This window comes from Harpia harpyja, chromosome 17 (genome assembly GCF_026419915.1).
Source record: "Harpia harpyja isolate bHarHar1 chromosome 17, bHarHar1 primary haplotype, whole genome shotgun sequence".
NCBI lineage: Eukaryota > Metazoa > Chordata > Aves > Accipitriformes > Accipitridae > Harpia > Harpia harpyja.
The window spans coordinates 20,080,580-20,104,158 of NC_068956.1; the positions used below are offsets into that span (position 1 = coordinate 20,080,580).

The window sequence follows — 23,579 nt, forward strand, 5'->3', positions numbered from 1 at the left end:
ACACCAAAGAGCGCTCTCAACCACTGGACACACACAGCTAGCTGTTGTGGCAACCACCACAGAGGTGCTGAAATGCCACCCAGCGACCACAGAAAGAACATACTGCAGGCTGGGCCATAAGCTTCATCTGGGATTCATCTCATCCAATTTTAGCTGTGTAAAGGTTAAGCATCTAAAGTAATCACATATGGCCCCACGTGGTCATCAAGAAAGTGTTGAGTTTCTCAACCACAGGCTGCAGTGCCATTTCAGAGATCCTAGGGCACCTCATCTGGCTTCCACAATCTGCTCCAGGTCACATGTCTCCTCTAGACCCTGGGTCCTATCTGCCAGCCCCTAGAGATGCCACAGACTCCACAGGGTGTCTCAGCTGACACCGAGGCAACTGAATCGTGCCCCACAGAGAGGCACTTTAGACAGGACCTCAGTGACTTTTTTGCATAAAACACATAACTAGCTACATTTAGGAGCCAAATCCCATCATGCACCAATAGGTGCAGAGTTCTGGAACATTCACCTATAGACCTATAGGTTTGCTTGCTGCTTGCTTTGTTACCACACACAGTTAACTATTCACACAGCTAACAGTGGGTGGGACTTAGCTCCAGGTTGTAGGCCACTCAGATTTGGCATGGAGAACTACAACTTCATCCAGATGGCTCCTCTTAAGCATCTACTGCCATCAGACTTCCTTACCCCACCTGGTCTCCAGCTGCTTGTTTGTTCAGCTTTAGATGTACAGATGTCTACAGATGCACCAGTTTAGGTGTCTTAATCTGTGACCTGAATCTTACTCCAGTGGTAAAGCAAAGGACAACTGGGCCCAAATAGCTCTGCATAAAACAACAGCACCTCTTCACCCTTCTGTGCATGAACTACTCAGTGAAAAGGCAACGTTCATTGCTGCAGTATCTGCTGAACGTTTGGTTTGCTATCGCTAAATAAAGTCAGATAAGATTTTTGCTGAATTATTTTGCTTGAATAAACTATACCAGAAGTACACAAAACCAGTCGTGTCATTTGATCACCAATATCTTCAGAAAACGTCTTATTTACTTCTTACGGCAAAGCTCAGCCATTAAAAGAATCATTTGGTCAGTAAAATTAATTAATATAATTTTGAGCAATAAAGAAATTCTAGCTTAAAAAAAATAAACAAACCAAGAGCCAGCTCTTCAGCTGCTGAAAACTTTATTATTTTGTTGCTTCATACACCTGAGCTATGAAGGCTTGTACAAAAAAATAAAATCAAATAAAATCCCAGTATGGTTTTACTGATGTTAAAACCGCAGCCTCATATTTTTTTAATCATTTACTGTAAATAGGAAGAGGGGGAGGAAAACTGCCAATGAATCTACTGAAAGCACTTAACCTTTTGGAGATTATGTCATTATTGTTGCCATGAGGATTGGCTAAGGTGCTTCAATTTTTTATGAAATGCCAATTGTATTCAACTCTTTATGCAGAAATGTGTCCCATTTCAGAGAAATTCACTGAGAAGTGAGCTTCACTTCAAACCCTTTAGCTGTCTGATGTAGAAAAAACATCCAGTTCTTACTGAACCGAGCAAGGGCTTCACTTTGTCTCCTCCACCTAGTGGGAATGCACCAAACAACAGGCCACTGACAGAGAAAAAGAAGGGATTATAAAAACACATATTCAAACTTCCCTTACCAGCAAAATTCAAAATAAAATACTTGTAGCAGCCCCAGCTGCGACAGGGAGTGCAGCAATATGAAGAGATGAACATTTACGTGCAATGTACGAAGCAAATCCTCCAGTGGAGGAGTAAGTCCATCAGCACGTGGAAGCTGTATGTATGTAATATGGCTTGCAGAACCAGATCCCATGAGAAGCTGACTGGCTTTTGGATGATCCTATTTGAGGGTACTCAGCACTGAGGTGTGGGAACCATGGAGCCCTCAGATAGCATCTTGCAGATTTAGGTCCCTAATGCAATATAAAACATATTTGCTCCACTTAGTGACCTGGGACCTTGCTTTGGCTTAGTTTCCCCCCCAGGCATTTGCTGTTAAGTTAATTAAGCATTTAAAAAGAAGTGTCTCTCACTTTCCAGAGACTCCACATAAATACTACTCTGTCTTCTTCTAAGGGCCAGATTTTCTGCAAGGGTAAATCAACACAGTTTCACTGATTGAGGATCTGGCCTTAAAAGTCTATCCAGTGCATTAAAACCAGTGCAGCATGACATATGCCTTGGCAGTAGAACAATTCTCCAGATTAATATTTGAGGGAAATTTGGCAGTAAAATAAAAAAAAGCTCTATGTTGAAATGTTGCCATTTCTTTAATCAGTGCTGACCACCACAGCTTCTCCTCTTGTGAACTGTACAGTTATGGCTGGAGTTTCACTGTCATTCTCCTCGAGCTTTAGTGCAGCGTTGTCCAAGCCAGTGCTGCTGGGCTGTGGCAAGGCAGTGGGTTCTGCTGTCCGAGTTGGAGTGGAGCAATACAAGATGAAGCCCACCATGATGATAACGAAGGACAGGATATAAAGACCTGAAAACTGGCAGAGGAAAGAAAGAGATGCATCAAGTCTTATCTGATGTAAAAACAGTCAATGCTGCCTTCTTTTAAGAATGTGAAAGCCACCCTTCCTTTTTAAAATTATTTTAATGAGGATTATCACCACAATCTGTATTCAGGTCTGAAAATCAAAATTCAACAGCTCCATTCACTGATAGACTCAGGCTGCTGGCTGGTTTTCTCTGCACCTCATCCTCAACACTGTTGGACAGGGAATTTCCTTAGGTCTACATACAAGAATCTTAACAGAGAGAACAAATGGCTTTAAACATGGTGGTACTGAAGGATAGCTGTTTACACATGTGAATGCTGAAACACTGTACCCCTAAGAGAATTTTGTTTCAGCACAGCCAAATATTTCAGGTCCTGGCAAGAGATGAATCTCTCCATCCTACTGCAAGTCACCAGAGCAGCTGGTTCTCTGCACAGCTCTCTTAACCATCTGCAAGGCTAGATAAATGTTATTACTGGACCAAAACCAGTTTGCTCTCTACACCCAGCAAGTCCTTGAAGAGAGGGAGGCTGGGGCTCCTTTTACAAGATCAGCATTTGTGCTCTGTTAAGAGGTGTGTGAGGTAAGAGTATGAACTGCTGAGGTACATCAGGTATTTGATTCACTATCATTCACTTGCCTGTTAAAAGTCCAACAATTGCCGAGATTTATCCACCTTGACAGAAAAATAAATGCTTACTTCATAACATCAGATTCAATAATACAAAGTGTTCAAGTTATCCACAGCCAGGAACACTTTTTCAGCAGACTTGTTAAAATCCTCCGCACTGCCTTTGCCAAACCACACTGATTAAACAGTAGGATGAAGGACATAGCACATCCTACATCCCACTGTCAATATTCCCTAACCTCCCAGGCTTCCTTAGATGTCCTTGAAAAATATGTTCTAGTTTATCAAGCAGCAGAGCTGGATGAAATGAATGGTAGGACCTGGACAGTGGACTGATCCAAAAAAGACTGAGGCATCTACAATTAAGGCACTGCAATTCCTAGCTGGCAGTCACTTGGCTTGGAAACCCTTGGACAGCACCATGCAAAATGAAAAGCAGACTGAAACACAGTGGCCTTGCAATACGTGCCCTCCCTCCTCACCTTGCAGGCTGTTTGCCTGGAGGAGCTTGGACTCAAGCGTTCACTCTGCACAGGAGGAAGCACCAGGCTCTGAAGGTGTCCTGATGGAGGTGGCAGCAGTGCCCGTGGTCCTACCCCTGACTGACCCACTCCCATCAAATGGGCAGAGCTTGGGTCTGTACCAAGGCACCGGCACGACTTCCCTGGAGCGCAACCTAAGGCCATGAGTGAACATGTGCTCATATGCAAGGATGTGCGAGACTGGGTAGTCACAGTAACTGCCAGAACCCCTCTCGCAGTGTGTACAAGGCAGTAGGTGTCTCTGACCCTGCTCAGAATTAATTCCTCCGTGAGTGGATACACAGTCACCGAGCCAGGATGCCAAAGCTGTTGCAGTGTAGCTATGATTCAAGGCTCGCCTATGTGTTTGCAGCTATTGACACAGGTGAACCTTAACCATGCTGCTCCAACAGGCCTACGCTCTTTCTCTCTGTTTTTTTCTTTCTTTCATTTTTGGGAGGGCTCAGTGGTCTCTTCCTGGTTTTTTTTTTTCCTTTTTTTTTTTTCTCATTTCAAATATTGCAGCTACTTCATCGCTTTAGACACTGATTTCAGTCGTACCTGTGCAGCTTATGTCCTCATCCTCACTATCAAGCCTAAAGACTACTTTAAATGTTACTGGAGCACTGTAACTCCATCTAGTGTCTGTATTTGCAGTATACTCCCCTCCATAGGAGCTTATACAACAAAAGCATTTGGAGACCTTTTTTAATATCTCTTGAGGTAACGAGCTCATTAGGAACAACCACAGCAAAGATTCATTATGGAGTAAAAGAAAAAAAAAGAGCTCATCAAAACAGGTATGCAAAATTCACATTTCACCTTAAACAGACATGGTTGGGGCTGAAAAGTTGAGTGCATTAGCAAAACACCATGCACAAGTCAAAACCTTATAAATTCCTGGGCCCAGTCCCTGCTGTAGCCGCTGTATGTTTGTGCTGTTCCTGTTTCAGAGCAGGCTCAGAGCACAGCAATTCAGAGCTCTCCATGGCGCTCTCCACTCTGCAGCCCAGCCAAACCTTCAGTGGCTGGCTGTAAAATATTATCTGGTAATGGGGAATAGAGAGTGATTCCTTGCATTTTTGTTTGTAGATTCCTGTGTCCAGGACGCTTTTTAATCCAGGAAATGTCCTGCCTGGTTTCTTTGCCCCATAGGTAAAGAAACTATATGGTTAACTTGCTAATAAGATTATCTACTGCTAAGTATTATGTTAAAAGCTGTGTCAAAATCAGGCGCTCTCACTTCTTGATTCCTAAGCTATCTCAGATCCTCTGATTACAAAAATGTGGCATTATTATTGCTACCCTTTTTGCTACTTCATTGTTTCTAACCATAGATGCAAGTTCCTATTTTAATAAATATCTGAAATTCTCTCATAATACCACCCCAACGTCTTTTCTTATTCATTTTTCCTTTTTGCTACCAGAATATCCCACAATTAGTAATTAAGGGATGATCTGCTCTCAGAAAAACCTCTCCCCAAAATAAGCTAAAAATCCTGAAGAATAAAAGTTTATTATATCCCTTCCAAAGCTCTTGCTTACTTCTTCCTCTTTACTATTATGAATATAAATTTATAATCACTTCTTGAGTTAAGTTACCTGGGTCCCAAAATACATGTTTGAAAGTGACTTAGAAAGGACTTTTTTTAATTGTTAGAATATAAGTATGGTTCACTTCCTACATTCATTTTTAATGGAAGCTTTCTAGCTTGGAGCAAATTTTGGAACCCAAAACAGGAAGGAAAGCTGAGCTAAGAGACTCTTTAAAAGGAAAATCTAGCTGCTCTCAGACCTTACCATTACCAGACCTCTGTGCTGTAAAATAAATTGGCCTTCCTTTTCAGAAACAAATCTGACCTAAAAGCTTCTGGCTCTTCATAAAGCTGAAGAGAAAGCAACCACATGGAATAATATGAATTAAGTTCTTAAGCAAAGTTCACAATCTTCTCACTAAGCCCTCCCAGTCACCAAGCAACTGACTCAATTACTCCAATTGCTATAGCGAACTAGGTTCCCACGATAGATTCTGGATGAAAAGTGTAGGGTGGAATGAAATCTTTTTAGCACTGTAATTTAGCTTGAATAGACACTACCAAAAATATTTTACAGCTCAATAAAAGTAACTGCCTTTTGGAGAGCATACAGAATAATACATTTATGTGCATTTTTTTTCAGTTCCTTTAGTCTCTCCTTAGCAGTAGCACTGAGAGCGCTTGATTCTTATCCCAAGATGTTGGTAATGAACAGATTAAACTTCTAAAAGAAAATATTAATTTCTGGAAATCAAGCCAAACTGCTCCTCTCTCAGACACCAAATGCCTTTCAGGACAGGGAGATTCAAACCTTCTCTTTGGACACTTGGAGAGATGAACCAGATCTAACATCCGGTTCCACATAGGGCTCATGGCAAGAACTCTACCATTGGAACACCTCGGGAAATTATTTACTATCTCTTAACATTAACTCGTAACGTATTCCATCAAGTGTGAAATCGTTTGAAAATCACTATCTGCCTAATGGTGCAATGCTACATAATTAACTAAGTATGACTCCTCCTGACTGACATCTGCCAACGATGAACGATACAAACTGCAGAAATGTACAAGCGCAAACGACTGTTCGGAGGCTTTTAAGAACATTATGCTTTACTTACAATTTTGGAGTAAAAAAGTAACTGAAATTACAGTGAAAGAATGAAGGTACTTACCTTATAGAAAAAGAGGAAAAGCCCAAAGAACAGACTGTAGAGATCCGCAGTCAGAATACCCAGGTTGACTGAGGTTGCGCTGGTAACTTTAATCACTACTGGCATGAAGCTATACAGCCCAAACATACACAGGGCAAAGACTGTGAACAGTAATGCTGTAAAACAAGATGACAATTTACTCCTAAGGCATGGAATAATGACTTTAAAGAACACCGATATTCTTCAGATGCTTTAAAACTACGCATTTTTAACTTTTAGGATAAGGTGTCCTAAAAGATATGGGAGTGTAAATTTAAGAAAAACATGGAAGAAATACTTCTTTTCCAAGACTACTCTGTATTGCAAAAATTACTGTATCTATACAAGAAAGTTCTTATTCTTTCCTAGTTTAACCTAAGAGCTGACTGAAGAAATTTAGAGCCACATTTCTTAATAACACACAGTTCTGTTGAGGTCAAAATGTGTTACAAAATCCATTTTTCCAGTATTTTATTTAGGAAGGACAACAGAAAAATATTCTTGTGATGTTCCAACACCAAACACATCTGTAATTAAACAGGATTAATTTTTACTTATTTCAATTTATTTTGAAAAATTATTTCATGTTATATGTAAAAAAAAAAACCTGAGCTCAAAGGTTTTAATGTTCAATCCTGCAAACCTTATCTCTTTGCTGAGCTGCAAATTTTGCAGAAAATAAATTTGTGACAATATGATATGAATGCTTCTTCCAGATATCCAGAGAAAGAAAATGAAAACCCCAGCATTCAAAGTCTAAATGATTATCATTTTCCAGTGTTCTGTAAAAATGCACATCATTTTGTCATACACATACCAATTTTCCAGTTCCACTGAATTCTCATTATCTCCCTATGTTCCACAATGGCTCTAGAGTTAGAGAAAAGATATAATACAGTAAAAAAGAAAAAAAAACATATTCAAATAGAAAAATTAATTATCAAAAGATTTAGGAAATATTTTTATTTATAATACCTTAAATTTTTGTTTGAAATTTTATTGAATGACACTAACTCCAACATCTAACAAGCATGAAAAAAAAAATTGAAAATTAAAGTGCTTGACAGTCAAGAGCACTTTTATTTAATTCTTATGCTTACTTCCCAGGCTTTTTCATCCTTTTTCATCAGTTTTACTTGATATACCATTTAAGGAAATTATTAACTGTAATGATGAGAAATGAGGGACATAAAATTCATTAGACAGACTTAAGTGCACGTGGTCTGTTACTCTAATGTGGTTATTTATAAGAGTATACACGGCTTCATTTTAAACTGAAGTTTAATATGGAAGACCTTCTGCTAACAATTATCTCCTAAGCTTTTCCACAGAGAAAACCCATTAAGAAATACATTCTTGTGAACAGTCCTCAGTATACTGAGTGTCCTTGTGAAGATCAACAAAATCAAAAATACAGCCAAGTATCATATGTGTTCAATGCAGGATTTCGCTTTAGAATTGCTGTAATAAGAGTAGTGCAAATACAAAGGATATAAAACGATGCTGATCAGCAACAAAAATAAAATTCAAGTGGAAGGACTCCCATATAGGCCAAATGCAGATGTAACACAGAATTAATTTAATAACAACAACATCATTTCATGGTAGACAAGCAATCATCTGTAGAAATTCTTAATTACTTTTAAAATAAATATTAGATCCTTACAGCTGTAGACCGCTGATAATAGTCCCAAACAAGCCCACCATTCCTAGAAACTCCACTCTGCTCAGATTTTTCACAATGTACTCCTCACTCACATTAGAAATGGCATACAAAGAAGCACCAAGAAGCACTAAGACATCTCCAATCACCACGTCACTACCTGTACAGAAATATTAATCCACAATAAGGGTAATGCTGCAAACACTTTTTAACTTTCCTTAAAAAGACAAGCAAATTTATCTCTAACATGTCTACCTTCCTAGCACCTTCCAGGGTAAGGGGAAAGGAAACATCTCCTGTGTGTACAGACGAGCGGCTTGGTGTCTGAGCATGGACTCTGCTACCTGCTCACCTCACCCTGGAATGAGCTAAACCCAGCATTTAAATCCCATCCTGACCAAGCCAACTGCTGTATAGCCTGGTCTAATTCTACTTCTGCTGACCTTAGGCACTGCAGGGATCTGAGAAAACTCTCAGCTAGAGAAGCTCTCCGCCTTTCTGAATATTGCCCCTGCTTTTGCAGTAAGGCCTGATTCAAGTCTTGCTAAAATCAGTCTATTGATTTCAGCAGGACCTGGACTCAGCTTCAGGTTTACGACAGGTCTTAAGTGGGCACTGCAGATGGGTGGTACCATGTGTCCTGCTACGATTTATTTATACTGTGCAAATGGGACTCCCTCCGATACAATCACTCATCAAGTAAATGCCATTATGCATCAGCTAAATAGCAAGAGGATCGCTGTTGTTTAAATCCTTGAACTGATTTAAAATTTCATTCCCTGAGCCAGTTGGCAATCAGTAAAAAAAATATGTCTAAAATATGAGGGTAAGCAGTAGTAAGGACACCCAGGTCAGCAAATAAAGCACAACTGTCTTAAAGCCTCGGGGAAAGAAGGTCTTTCTCTCTCAGGACTGAGATACTTGTACCACGCAACATTAAAGCTAAACCTCAGTTTGTCTTGTCTTACCTACAGCAAGGCCCCAAAATAACGCCAAACAGGCTTATCCCTAGGCTGCCTGATAAAGGCAATGCCCTGAAATTTTCCTTGCTGCATACCCCCTGGGTCTGAAAATTCAAAATTCTTAAAGTAAGATTGCTATGATACAGGTTGATTTAGGTATCTGCCATAGAGAAGACGAGACCTGCCCTTATCTGCACCCAGCTGGATCCTGGTCCGCAGAGCCCAGCCTCTCTCCCAGAGGTCCCAGGAATCCCAGCATCCTGCCCATGTCTCCTCTTGCTCTCCCGTAGTAAGCCCCTGCTTTCCAGGCTGTGACCTGTGGGCCTTGGGGATATGTGGAGCATTTCTGTTGGGTCTGCCAAAGATAACTCAGAGAAGTCAGCTGTTGCTGAGTAACTTTTTATTTGCTACTTGTGCTTATAGAAAACTGCAAATCAGAGAAGTCTGGCTGCCAGCAGGCTGATATCATGTACGCAAGACAAGGTTTGCAGGGAGAGGCAGTACCTTTTATTAGACCATCTCACATAATTAGTAAAAGCGAACAAGCTTTCAAGAATGAGGGCTTTCATCAGGTCTGATGAACAGCAGCAAAATTTAAGCTTAACACAAGTGTTTCTCTTTTAAGGTGGAAGAAATAATCCAAACCTACAAGCAAAGAAATTCAACAGCTCCCTACAAAATCAGCATCTCCTCAGCCACTATCTTCTTGGACAAGAACTACAAATAGCAGCATGGCTTCTCCTCTTCTCTTTTAAAATAAAACTACATCCACTCCCCCTGCATTTGCTCCTCTTACTCCTTTACAAGTTAGCCCACCACGGGAACCGTCTCTCCGCTCTTCCCCCCCACAATAAAGGACTCCTTACCTTCACTGTCCTGCCTCCCTGCCAAAATGTCTGCACCCACCATTGTTCCTACACCCAGCAAACAGACAGCAACAGCAAGAAAATGGATCAGCCTGTATCTTGCACGGAGAATGAACCACGACAAAGCCATCAGCACAGGAATCCCGAAACAGTCCAGCAGCTGTGTGTACAGAGAAATGGTTTGCATTAGAAACCCACCCCAAATCTGGATTGCACTATCCTGAAAGCGAACGTACAGGATCTTACTTTCCATCACTATCAGATGTTATTGAAAGCCACAAAGCAACCCCAGCAGATTCATTTAAAAAAGGGGTCAGACCCACATTTTACCATTAAAAGCATTTTGCAAGTGAAGGAGGAACTGGGGTGGGGGCCCACTGTCTCCTGATAGGAAAGCACTGATCCAGAAACTCTTCTAATGATAGACCTAATCAATCTTTGCAGCTTTACAAATGAATGCTAGGATGTCGCTCTGAAATCACATTGCTCCCTGTGACACCAATGCAAGGAGGTGGTTCACCGATGTTTCCTTTTCTCCCCAGCAGGTTTCGTCTAGCTTGTCTTTTCACTACTCAAATCTCTAGAATTTAGGGCTCCATGTACAGAAAATAAAAATCTGGAACTATTGAAGGATACAAGTAATCTGATTTTACATCGAAGTGATTAGGACAAGAATCTGACCTTGCAGTTTTGGTTTTGATTTTTGGTACATGTGCTGGAAGCCATGTGCAAAATCGGTAGAAGGAAGACAGGAAGGGAAGAACAGCTTTCCTGAAGTCACCTTCCAAATCTTCCAGCTTCCCACAAAAGCACATACAAGCCATCAGTGCTTTTTCATTACTCTGATAGAGCTGACTCTCGACTGATCAGAAGTAGGTAACCCACTCTAATTCACCCATGCCCCAGCAGCAGGACACACAAGGCAGCTGGAGTTTCAAAGCACTTCAGATGTGTTTGCAGACATTGCCCCGAGCAGACTGACCAGCTATGGTTCAAGGATGCCTGCACTCCATAACAAGAAGCGACACTGACTTCTCTTTCTTTTATTATCCCTTCTGTGTTTGTTCCTAAAATCCTATGTCTCTCTGCCTTGCTGCTAGACTCACCCATCTTCCACCCATTCTCCTTTATTACAGAAAATATCAAGAGTTAGCCGTGTACTTAATACAGAAAAATACGCCACAGCATAAGATGGGCATAATGTTCTAGAATAATCAAATAATACCAAGAACATTGAGCTAATCGTAATTGGTTTAATATTTAATTGGACAAAACAGACTTTATTTCTGAATTTTTCTGGAGGAAAAAAAGGGTGTATTTTCTGACCTGCCTTGGTAGAGCGCCATGAAACTGTGTAAGGGAACAGTCTACAGCAGAACATACAGTCAGCCTTCCAAAGACTGCTCACAAATTACTCTCAAATGTCAGCCCTTAAATCTTGGCCTCTTGAAGTCCCTACAAATTGTTAGGTCCACATCAATAGGACTGGGCCATAATCATTACAATCAAGACAAGAGCCCTTAGTCTTTAATGTTCATTGCCAACCTCTGCCTGCCTAAGTGCACCACTGCAGTCATCTTCTGTGCTGGCTTCCGTTAGTTCAGCCACTGCCCCCAAGGGTTTTAACCAAACCCGTAAGACTTTTATGATACGTCTGGTTTTATTTGTTCATAACTGCATATATTAAAGTCTTATAAGCATAGCATGAAGGGAAGTTATTACAGATTAAATCCATCTATTTGTCTTTGCTCCTTGGATTGCCTCTAGCTTGTCCAGTTTGTAAAGCTCAAAAGCACTTGTATGTACTGTATTATGAGACATTGCAACCACACAAGTCCTAATAAGTGATACCACATATTCCAATACAACTTTGCTCTACTGAAAAATATCATGCTGCGAGTTTCTATCTAGTCATAGGCCTTTTTCTCTATCTTACCTTTTCTTTCTTCTCTATTCTTACCTCAAGAAAAACCTTCTAACATTTCCTCCAAATTTGACTGTTTTGACTAGTATCAAACAAGAAATACTGCAAACATTAGAAAGCAAAATGTATACCTCCCTGGTAGTAAACATCTCTTCTACTAATAAGTAAGCTTTCACTTCCCCATTAACTGAGATGTTACCACATAGCTTTCCAACCTCCAAGCAGTTTTTCAACCCAAACAGAAAGAGTGGAAGAAAAACCCTTTAAAAAAAAATTCTTAATTAGGATGTAAGGGAGTAGTACATAATGAGCCAGAAGCTCTTTCAGGAACACCAGATGGTGAATTGCTGCATCCAGACCAATAACATACTGTACAGCTCCAGCATCCTGGTTAGAGGACTTGCAGCCAGGACACACAGGCACCAAATGATGAAGAACACACTCTAGTAATCTGTTGCAGGGGACAATTATACTCAATTACAGTCAGAAGAAATCTGATTTCCAACTCCTGGATCTTGGCTTCCCTTCATCTACTATGTTACAGAGCTCTTTGGTGGAAAATGCTCTCTTCTGTACGGGATCAAGATCAAAGAGGTGCAAAGCAGATGTAATACTGCAATGAATTGTATCAATGGAACCATTTAAAAGAATAAAGTGTATTTATTCAAGTTTTATGACATTCACAGCAGTACTGCAGTGCTGATTACTACTGCTAGTAGAGCCTCAGCAAACTCTCATCTTATTCAATTCTAGCCTGTATTTTTACAAGGGAAGAAAAAAACCCTGGTGATTTGATTTACAAATGTGTTGACTCAAGCCAGGCTTTGGCCACACTGTTTATAGGAGGTTTTAAAGGCAGGGCGAGTAAATTATTAATTAATATATGGTTAATAAATTATCATAGACTATTGGAGGTCATTGGTTTGCTTATAATTGCCAGCTCCAGACAGCTTTCTGAGCAAGAAAGCTCAACAGCTCATCCTGCTTGCTACCCTGCAAGGCTCCCTTAGGGCAGCCTACAGCTGAGCCCCAGGGGCTCATCCTGCATTTTCTCCTGTTGAGGTTAACACTCTTCCACCAGCTGCTATTCTGTCAATAGCCGCCTATAAAACGCCTCCACTTAAATTATCTACAGAGCAAATGCTAATTGTGCCCACTAGCATGTTAACAACATGAAACCACAGCGATGCTGCTTTTTTTTTTTTTTTTTTGCCATGATGTATGTGGTCAAACAACAGCACAGTCAAGTCCTGCCACAAGACAGAAGGACATCAGCAGCAAGAAGTCTCCATGGCATTGCCTCAGCCACAGCCAAACAGAAAGAGTTCAGTTGTGAACCAAAGTCTTTTTCTTTGTTTACAGAGAAATGAGAGCTGCCATCCCAATGTTATCTCCTTAAAAATCTCCCAACCCCTTCCGTGCAAAGCTGGGATTTGATAACTAAAGGAAAATCAGTTCTGTTCTTGTGTGCATGTGTGAGAAAATACACGGAAGTTCCCTACTGAGGTGAGAAAACTTATCTTTGAAGAAAAGTTCCATAGGGCTGAGCTGAAGTTCCAGCCAGCCAGCATTTTAACAGTGATTACCCTGTATTCAGGAAGGTGCCATGTACTCCTGCGTTGCTTTTATACTCCCTGGGCATCCACTCACAGCCAGTACTGCAGACAAGCCATCAGGCTGGGTCCTCCAAACCACAGGTTCTGATGTAGCTGCAGAACTGCTTGCTACTGACAGACAGCAAATGCCTTGCACTAGAGCAAATCACAGGCTTTTTTTTTTTGTCCTGTATCTCATTTCTGACAGTGGTGAGAAACTGGTGACTTCAGAGAATGTGCAAGAAACCTTACGACAACAGGCAGTTACAACAAATTCGCAATTACTGAACTGACACAAAGCAGCATCAGTCTGAAGGTTACCACACGGAAAAAAGGTTCAGCAAATGCTTGAGTTTGGCAACCGGACAGGACAACCTACTCTATCTATTCTTTCTTAATTTCTATGAAAGAAATCATGGGAATAGCTTTACTACTTCTGAGAACTTGGATCAAAGTCCTGGCTTTTTCAGCTGTAAAGTAGATGATCAAACAGTGTCTCAGTTATCAGCTTAACATGATCCTGAGACTGAAATGTCTCTTAAAGCTTTGATTTCTTAGGCATTATTTGTAGGGAAATTAATGGCCCAATGAGTCATAACACATATGTATGAAGTGGAAATGTAACAATAATAATCCAACAGACACATGTTACTAGTCTTTAGTAGCACAAAGAAAAGTTACTGCAGTTCTCTAAAGGGAGCCCAGACTACAGGAGTTTATTGCTTTTCAGGTAATTCTTTTAAATATTAACCCTGGTTAGTTTGACTCCTAAACGCTCCTTTCCAACTAACAGCCAATTCTGTATGGTACGTTATTTTTCTATTCAGGTAAGTGGGGCCATGACCCCAGCCACAGATCCACCACCAGTCAGAGCAGGCACAGGCTGGCACGGCCCTAGATACACTCCCTCCTTGCTTCTGCATCGTTCCCCCCCCTTGTTCCAGCAGCAGCTGTGGAGCCACACAGCGAGCTAACTTGGGCCTGACACCGCTTGCCAACAGTCCAGCAAAAGGCAGGGTTTACTCTGACTTTACTCAGTGCCCTGAGCCAGTTTGCTCATGGGATATGGCCGTGCAAGCTCAGGAGCATACAGCTGGAAGCAGGAGGAAGGCACCAATCTTCCAGCCGCTTATGTCTGTGTAGGGTGACAAAGAAACCCCAGCCCTAGCCCTCCTGCTTGTAGAGCTATTTCAGAACCCAAGATTCATCCTAGTACGACAACGCAGCACCAAGCACTGGCGTTGCACAGGACGTCTACTGTCACTTCAGGAGCCTGGCACGCTGACCTCCCTTCCATCTCTTCCAGAGAGGGGCCTGAACTGAAGCGCCACATCCAAAAGCCAAAGGGCTGGTCCCTCACTGCATGGTCAGCAACACCAGCTAACTATCAGTATGTCCTCACGTGTGGGGTTACATCTCACAATGCCTCCCACAGCTTCTAGGACCAGGCAAGAGATCTACCTTGCTCTCATCAGCAAGAACCTGTGCTGTGTGAGTGTTACCTGGTCGTAAATCTTCGTGCCAGGAGAAAAACCCTGAGTGGCTGTCAGCAAACTCTTAGAAGTGCTTTCTATCAAAATAATTAGAGTTCAACTCAAGAGCTGGCACTGGGTAATACCAGCCAATTTTCTCTGCTTCCTGGAAATGTTATTCATGAGGCAGGATGCTCTTCCCTGTGCTGCAGGGAGAAAATAGGTATCAGAAAGTTTTTTCAGGCTTAAATAGCTTCCATGTCTGTCCTATGAATCTCATTTTAGAAACTGGTCCAAAACTGCAATGAAAGCAGCAGTTCAAAAAGAGAGATTGGTTCTTACCTGCACACTTGTGAGCGTCGTGTATTGGTAGGCTTTTACAATCATGTAATTGGCTTCAACATCAGCCAGTCCCAAAAAAATATACTTCCACCACCTCTGTTTCAAAATTTGCCAAAGACTGTCACTGCCTGTTTAGAAGAAAGCAGCAATCAATATGTGTTTCTTTCCAACCAAAAGTTGCACAGAATGTTGTTGTATGCTTTTTAGAAGCATAAATAATACTGAGATGTTCAATTTCAGTTGCCCCTGCTCAAGAAAGATACAATAGCAGCAAAACGCAGCCTGGGATGAGACAATGCAAATGGTGAAAGGCACAGAAATTCTTCCACATGAGGGAAAAAAACCAAAAGACCACAGTTGTTTAAAGAGTAAATTAATAAGAATAGGACTACTAAATGGCCTCTGGTAAAGAAGCGTGTTACAACAAAGCCTATTTTCCCTAATATAACATAGGAATTGAAACCAAAGAGCACATAATTTTAAACAGATATGAAATGAAATCAAATTAAATGCATATTTAACCTGTGAAATTCATTTCCACGTGTTATTACAAAGCAGGAATTTCAGCAGGAACTTTAAAAAACTAGGATGAGTATTGAGTTCTTTAGTTTCAAAATCTGAAAGGGAAATGTAGACAAGAAAAAAAAGTTATGAACCAGAATCTCCCGTCCTATATTTCACATACCAGTCCTAAACGCCAGCATTGTTGTATAAACTAGAAGCAGCAAAGAATAGTTGATAAAACTTTGAAACATTGGAGTATTCACTTGGTATTGTTCTGCTAGATACTGGCTTGTAACAGCAGTCCCACAGATAAACAAGGAGAGCATCTGGCCCAGAATTATCGTTTTCAGAATATGCCTGTGAATATAAAAGACAACACAGTAAGCTTAGAATTAAACATTCAAGGTTTTAAAAAAATATTTGCTAGTTGTTAAGGGAAAATGCCATTTTTTAGATTGACACTATTCTTTTTCTACTCCCTATCAAAGTTGTTCTGATTTACCAGTAAGCAGGGTTTTGTCTACACAGAAGATCTAGCCTAAGCTCATGACAGCCATATAAGAAGTGAGGCGAGTTCAAACTGCCAGTGATGGAGACTGCAATAATTTGCAAGGATCTTCAAGCAGCTCACCTGGGCAGGCTCAAACCAATGGCAGGATCTATTCTCATCAAGAGAGGTTTTGTTACATGTGGCCTGAGTTAAATCCTTCGTCCTCCACTGAATCCCGTGTTGACTTTGGTCAACAGAAATCTGCAACATGGAGATAAGGCATGACTGCCTTCAGGCCGTTCTGAGACCTGAGTCTTTGAAAGTGAGCTGAGACCCTAAGCTGAGCAGTGCTGAGGAAATACAAACAGGTCCGAGGAAGGACCTCGAAAGATCATCTGGTCCAACCATTCGTGGGAAAGGGAGCCTGGATGAGATTACCTAGCATCCTGTCCAGTCACATCTCTAAAACCTCCAGCAATGGGGACTCTACCACATCCCTGGGGAGGTTGTTCCAGTGATTGATTGTCCTCATTGTAAAAAAATGCCTTCTTAAAATAAGAATTGTTATAATTAATACTTATTGTGGATTTTTTTTCCGCTATATTCCATCATACCCTGCTGTAATTGAGGATGACGTTAAGAACACATTTTGGCCAAAGATCATGTTAGCTTTTAAAACTCCTTTTAAGTCCAACCCACAGCTGGGCAGGGCGGGTGAGTAAGCTCATACTCTTTTAGTAGCAATTCTTCCCTTAATAGAAAGTGAACTTTCCAGAGGCTCCTAGACAAACAGGGGTACACACAGATTGCTGTGTAACTTTTGGCTTGCTGTTTTCCCTGCCAGTGGAGCTATGCAGATTTGTACCACCCCAGTCTCTGCCTGCATACTCACAATATGCAGTGAGAGGGGCTCAGTGCTGTGCTGTCTGTACAGGTCTGCAAAGTTCACGCCTAAGTTGTTTACTCTGAAGACTACTGATGAGAATTTAACTGCCTGCACAACTGATTCATTTGTTCCTACTCAAAGTAATCAAGCAAGGGAAGAAACGATCCCATTAGGATTCTGGACTTGCCCTGTGCCCACATCTCTCCCTGATGATTTCTGGCAGGGCACGCACATGCCACGCACACCACGTGACAGTAACACTGGTTGTTTTCCCAACGTGGGTGACTTTAATGTAGTAAATATGAGCTCACCTAGCTATGCTGTGCAATCCAGCTGTCAGGCAGTGAGAAAGGTGTGTTCAGGGGTGCTAAAGCCAACTACAATCATACAGTCCATCTCTCCTTTTGGAAGGGAGACATCTCCTTTGCACAGATTCTATATTCAGCTGCATGAATCTCCTTTTCAATTCAGCCTGACACCAAAGCTCTTCTGACTTTAAAAATGCTGCTAGGCACATTTTTCTCTCCAAGGCCATTTTGATGAGACAGCAGATCTCTGTGAAGTCCAGCCATGCTGCACTTCTAAGAGATTCACGCCCCACGTATTGCTACAGCTTGTCTTGCCAATCGCAGCAATGGTGCATATCTACACTAAGTATTCATATATCATGTGGCAATCTTGTAAGGTCCTATCCAGCCTCGTGTGAATAACTCACTCTGGTGCATGAAAGAATGAACTTTCTCATTTCTAGCATTTTGAATGCTGAAGTAAGCGACAGAGACTGTATTTCAGCTAGAAATTTATCATGACTACTTTATAGCACAGCATTAACTATAAATGGTGCTGTAAAATACATACATGTCTTACATAAATACATACATAATATATAAACACATACATGTATTTTTTATATATATGTATTTGTATGCAAAAAAAACCCAAAGAAAAAAAAACAACAAACTTTGCAGCTACCTCACTTCTATTATATTGAACTTCTATTTATTCTGGTGAAAGATTTGATTGCACTATTTGGTGAACAAATCAGCAATGATTGTGACAAGTTCTGGCTGATTATTCTGACTGATGCAGAAAGGTCTTTTTACATTCATCTAAAGAATTAATTTAATCAGGTGCTGTTAAGAAGATTTAACATATGTTAGCTAAAATTTCAGGGATGAGTCTACCTCCTCCCTCAAACAAGCATCAACGATGGTTCCAGCTCACCCTTTGCCTGCCCTGTGAACTCTGGCTCCTTTGCAGGAGGTAAGACCACAGAAGATCCATTCAAACGTCAAGGAAGAAATAATGTGGTGAACAACACATGAAAAACGTGGTTTCAGGGATTTAAAAAATACATATATACTTTTTATTATTCAAATAGTTTCTTGCTCCAAACTAGCAGAAAATATTTCTTCTTTACCCTCAGTGCAGGAGGCACAGAGCAAGCCTTTAGCTTGCTAAAGGACTTGGACTAAACTCACCCTGTGCTTGGACTAGCTGGGACGAGGGTGTGGAAGTGGGGATCATACCTGAGCAGAACTGCTGCAATTTTACAGGAGCAAAGCTGTGAAGCCTGCATAGTCCACAAAATGAATTGCGCTCATCAATACATTACCAGGAGAGGTTAAAGCTGCCTTGGTCAGCAGAAGCCCTGCTCTCCTGGATGCAGACTCCCCTTCACCCATCTCCTGGGTGGTGGGTGCCACAGACGGGCAGAAGCACAGGCAATAAATACTACTCCACAAGCATCTGGCTTGTTTAACATGGACTTCTGTGGGGGGAAGGTTTTAAACATCTTCCTCCAGGACATGATATGCAAGGCGTAGCTTTGCTTCTCCTGAACTACAGCACCCTCCCTATAGGGGAGGCCTGGACTCTACGTGCCCAGTGTTTTGGCAAACTGGATAGTCACCATGTTCCAGCGAGAGGGTAAAAGGGGGAAAATCTACTGTCATTCAAATTTGCTAACAATTGATCAGCTTCAACCATCGTTTATTAAAAATAAGAAAGACCCAATTGCCCTCTTGCAGGGGAATAACTCCACTAAGCCAATCCTCAGCTTTTCTAATAACTAACTTTCTCCAGTTTAAAGTACCCAGGGAATTATCTCCTTGCATTTTTGCATATGGGAAGAGACGCAGGTCCAGAATCTACAGAACTGTTTGCTTAGTGGTTACTGCACCAGCAACCATTGCTATTTAGTTAACATCTGTCTCGGCAGTCCTGCAGCATTTACTTCTACAGTACCAAAGGCATCTGATAAGGCAAGCAGGCTTCATCCTGCCTCATTCCTTATTTTTCTCTATTTTAATTCAGTGATTTTTTCCTTCCCTGAATAGATTCAAAACATTAAGATCAAAACAGCCACATAAAGACATTGTTCACTGACAGTGGAAGGCTGCCTTCAAAAAACATCCTCTATGAATCCCAAAACACTACATTTCTGGCAACTTTCTCAGCTGTGTGTAAAATAACAGCCTCTTGCCTTGACAACAGACACACACACACACCACCCCCCCAACACCAGGTGCAAGCCTCAGCAGGAAGCAGCAATGGTTTCCCTCACACCATTTGCCAAGGTGTCAAAATGAATTTCTTCAAATTGGGAAGGTGACACCGTGTTCCCAGTGCAATGCACTGGGCTCAAGGCAGCAAGACAGCAGTTTGAACAAAGTAAGATGACCCTCATTAAATATGGGCTCAGGAGCCTTATTATTTCAGTGCCCACTAAAATCCCATAGCAAATTTTAAAAAGAGTATTTGACCCTCTGTAAAACTTGAGAGCAAACTTTAAATCCTATTGGTTTCATTTTGCAAGACAATTTCTTATAAGAAAAATACTTCGAAGACATAAGTTTCCTTTCATTCCGGTATTGACAGGAATATCGATGACAATAATTTCCTTATTAATAATTTATCATCATTTTTTGAAATATATTAACTTTTCTGTGCCAGAACTTGATTCTGTCCGCTTTTTTTTTTAATGCATTGGTAAGGAGTAAATCACTTTGGACTCTCAGATGACACAAGGTAACTGGTCTGAAATGGCCTTTTAGTTCTACAGTTTGGGGTTTTTTTGTTGTTTTTTACTGCTTGGTGGTTGGCTGCTAAGAAATTACTCCTCCTCTCCCTTCAGCCACCATATCTTAGCTAGCTATATCTATGGCTATGAGCAAAACTAGGAGTCATTTGGGGATTTTTTAGAACGTGAAAGTTTGCCACAAATTGGTCTAAAGCTAATGCCGAACAACGTGCGGCTCTTGACATCATGAGAAAGTCAGGCTGGCTTTCTTCTGCATTTCGCATGGAGCCAAAGAAAAATACCCCTAGATATCAAAATACAATCAGAGTCTCTATCTGAGGAAGCCAAAGAAAGTCTAATAAGCCCACAGTTAACAACTTTATTGGCTATTAGTTTAATAAATCCTATAATTTTAATGTGATTTTTTAAATGAAAATATAGCTTTTCAAAAATTAAATTTGTTTATGACACCAGTTAAACACTAACAGGCAAAGCCTGGCAACACTCTTCACAAAGAATTTACTTGCACTTCAGCTTTAACTAATGAATCCTTCCTGAATGGGGGGTGGGGGGAGGAAGAGACCGTTTCATTTGAATAATCTCACATTTTCATGCAAGTAGTTAAAGGAAAATGCAGCTTCAGACTGAAGCCATATTCCAACATGATTAGCAGATAGCTCAGGACAGGAAACCGATATTTTTAAGAACTAACATTTTTAGAAGTTAGTGTTTCAATCTTCTGCTTTGAAACTGAGTTCAATTTAATTTGTAAAAGCTAAGAAACAGAAAAGACTTGTTTTGTTTCAAGAATCAGAAAGCATACCTCCTACTGCTTTTACCCCCCCCCCCCAAAAAAAATCTAGCTTATTACATACAAGTATTAAACCTTCCTATGATTCAGAAAGGCCTCTAACAAAACTGAAGTGGCTGAGCCTCCAGCCACCTGGGAAAAAAAAAAGAAGGAAAAAAAAAAAAAGCAGCAATTCAGTATCTCAGACAACACTTTGCTAAAGTCAGTGAGAGCTCTTTATTTTCTTTCAAGTACCACCAACAGATTCACTTAGTATAGCCCTCTGGCAACATTTTGGCAAAACTACTAGCACAGGTGAGGTTACTGAACAGTTCAACAAGTTCCTATCTTGTCTTTTTGGGCATTCCTGACAGGCAGGAGGAATGAAAAGAGAAAAACTTATATCCAAAAGAGAAAGGCAGGCTTTGGCCTCTGGAATAAGACTCTGCTTGGCCAGCACACACCTCCACACAGTCCCGTCACCAGACTCCGGCTTTTGAGCGCGAGGCTGGCAGGACAGCCAGCACCCCGTTTGTCAGCCAAGGATATCTGATGCAATAGTTATTAGAGACCAAACCTAGAGCCCCCCAAAAGCCTTTTAAACAGGGATTTTTTTTTTTTTTTTTTTTTCCTCAGATGGAAACCAAAGCTGTGAGTGAACAGTAGCTCTTGCAGGCTGGAAGTCAAAGGAGGTAGTTCTGCTCTCACGAAAGGCAGTGCTTTGCAAGTACCAGCTTTGGGACTCATGCGATGCCTGCACAACTTGGCAGATTTTTTTCCTCAAGTTTTCCATGCTTAACCAGTGCTCGCATTTTAAGTTATATACTTGAACGGGTCTCTGTCCTAAGCTGATTCAAGGAAGGAGGGAAAGGGGATATTGGTCATTCTGGACTCCACACCTCATCTCAGCTATTTTGTTCTGTTATCTTCTCCGCCCCCCATGACTTGTTCCTCACGACAATGTTGATAAAAGAGGACAGAACAGATAAAAGTACAGAAAGATAGGAAATAGATAAAAAGAAAGAAAAAATAGGAAAACAGGAAAATATTAAGCCAGAATTACTAAAAAAATCAAGTGTGTGCATATGGGAGATCACACTCTCAGTTTAACAAAATCAAATACTTCACTCGCTAATTCTACACTTATCTTAGCTGGAGTGACTCTTCACACTCTCGCACAACAGCAGTTACGGGCTGCAGCCCGGCTGTGCTTCCACAGCAGCCCGGCTATCACAACACCCTCTCCCCGCAGCCCTCCACCAGCGGAAGCCAAAACTCCGCCGCCTGCCGCCCGCACCCCGCCGGCCTCACCTCTGCCAGGGCGACGGCCTGTAAAGGCTCGCCCGAAGGTCCAAAGCCGTGCTCAGCCCCACGCCCCGCTCCCAGCAGCGACCCCGTGCCCGCACCCGGGCGTCCTCCGCGGCCGGTGCCCCACGGCGGCGCTGGCTCCGGGCCGCGCATCAGCCGGCTTCTCCCAGCGGCACAGATAAGCCACCGCATCCTCACCGCCTTACCGGCCGAGGACGCAAAGACTCCTTCCCCCTTCCTTCCGCACCTCCCGCCGCCCGGGGTGGCGGAGGGGGGTGGGGGGGCGACCCCGGCCCGCGGCACGGCCCCCCCCCCCGCCGCCCCGGCCGCGGGGGCAGGCAGGCCGGCGCTGCCCGGCTCCACGTCGAGGCCGGGCCGGGGAGGGGGGGCCGTGGCCGCGGACTCACCAGGTGCAGAGCTTGGCCCCGAGCAGCGCCAGGAGCCGGCACGGAGGGGCGGCGGCTGCCCCAGGCGGCGGCTCAGCCCCGGCAGCAGCGGCCGCCGCCGCAGCAGCACCGGGCGGCGGCTCAACCCCGGGAGCAGCGGCCGCCGCAGCAGCAGCGGCAGCACCGGGCGGCGGCGCGCCGGCAGCGGCCGCCTCCATGCCCCGGCCCTGCGCCCGCCGAGACGGAGGAAGGAACGGAGGGACCTGCGGAGGCGGCGGGCGGCGCCCGCGGGAGGGAGGAGCGGCGGCAGCGGGCCGGGGGAACAGAGCTCCAGCGGCGGCAGCCGAGCTTTGTGCCCGCCGAGGGGCCGCCCCTAGGAGGGGCACGGCTCGTCCTGGGGCGGGGGGACGGAGCTCAGCCGCCTGCCCTGGGATGCCTCTCGCGTTCCTTCCGCTTAGCGAGCCGCAGCCCCGCTCCCCAGGTTCCCTTGCACCGCTGGGCGCAGGTCGGAGCGGAAGAGCCGCCAAGGGCTGCCCCAGGAGCGCTCAGCGCGAGGTTCGCGTTCCTGCTCTCCAGCTGAGGCAACCTGCGGGGCTTCCCGGCAGCAGCCCCAGTCTGGTGCCCGGGTGCGGGTCCCTGCAAGGCCGCTTTGGCCCCAGCCCCGCCGCAGGCTTCGACCCCCAAGACACGTGGAGGCCTGACTGCAGCTGGCCCCGTGTGCAGGCAGTGCAGGTCTCATCTTTCTTGCAGTTACATGAGTCAAAGAAGTTACTCTAAACCCTTAAATTTTAGTTTCTCCCTGCTTTGTGCGCAGCCTTGAGCTCCTCTATTTCTAAGGCTTCAGCTCCCACCTTTTTGCTCCCATGCCTAAGGATTTACCTCATCCTGTTTGTCTTCACCCACATCTCAGCCCAACTCACCTGGAGAACCTGGTGGCATTTTGCATACCCT

General features: G+C 42.9%; 1 protein-coding gene across 1 annotated transcript; it reads right to left on the reverse strand.

Annotated features, from left to right (window-relative positions):
* Nucleotides 1-1,174: 1,174 nt before the first annotated feature.
* SLC35F2 (solute carrier family 35 member F2) lies at nt 1,175-22,846 on the reverse strand. The gene is made up of 8 exons (XM_052813066.1): nt 22,650-22,846; nt 15,928-16,103; nt 15,243-15,370; nt 9,910-10,069; nt 8,085-8,241; nt 7,236-7,288; nt 6,401-6,555; nt 1,175-2,526 (listed from the first exon to the last, which is right to left on the reverse strand). The coding sequence occupies exons 1-8, from the start codon at nt 22,844-22,846 to the stop codon at nt 2,308-2,310; spliced, it is 1,245 nt and encodes a 414-aa protein (XP_052669026.1). The 3' UTR covers nt 1,175-2,307.
* Between the last annotated feature and the right edge of the window lie 733 nt (nt 22,847-23,579).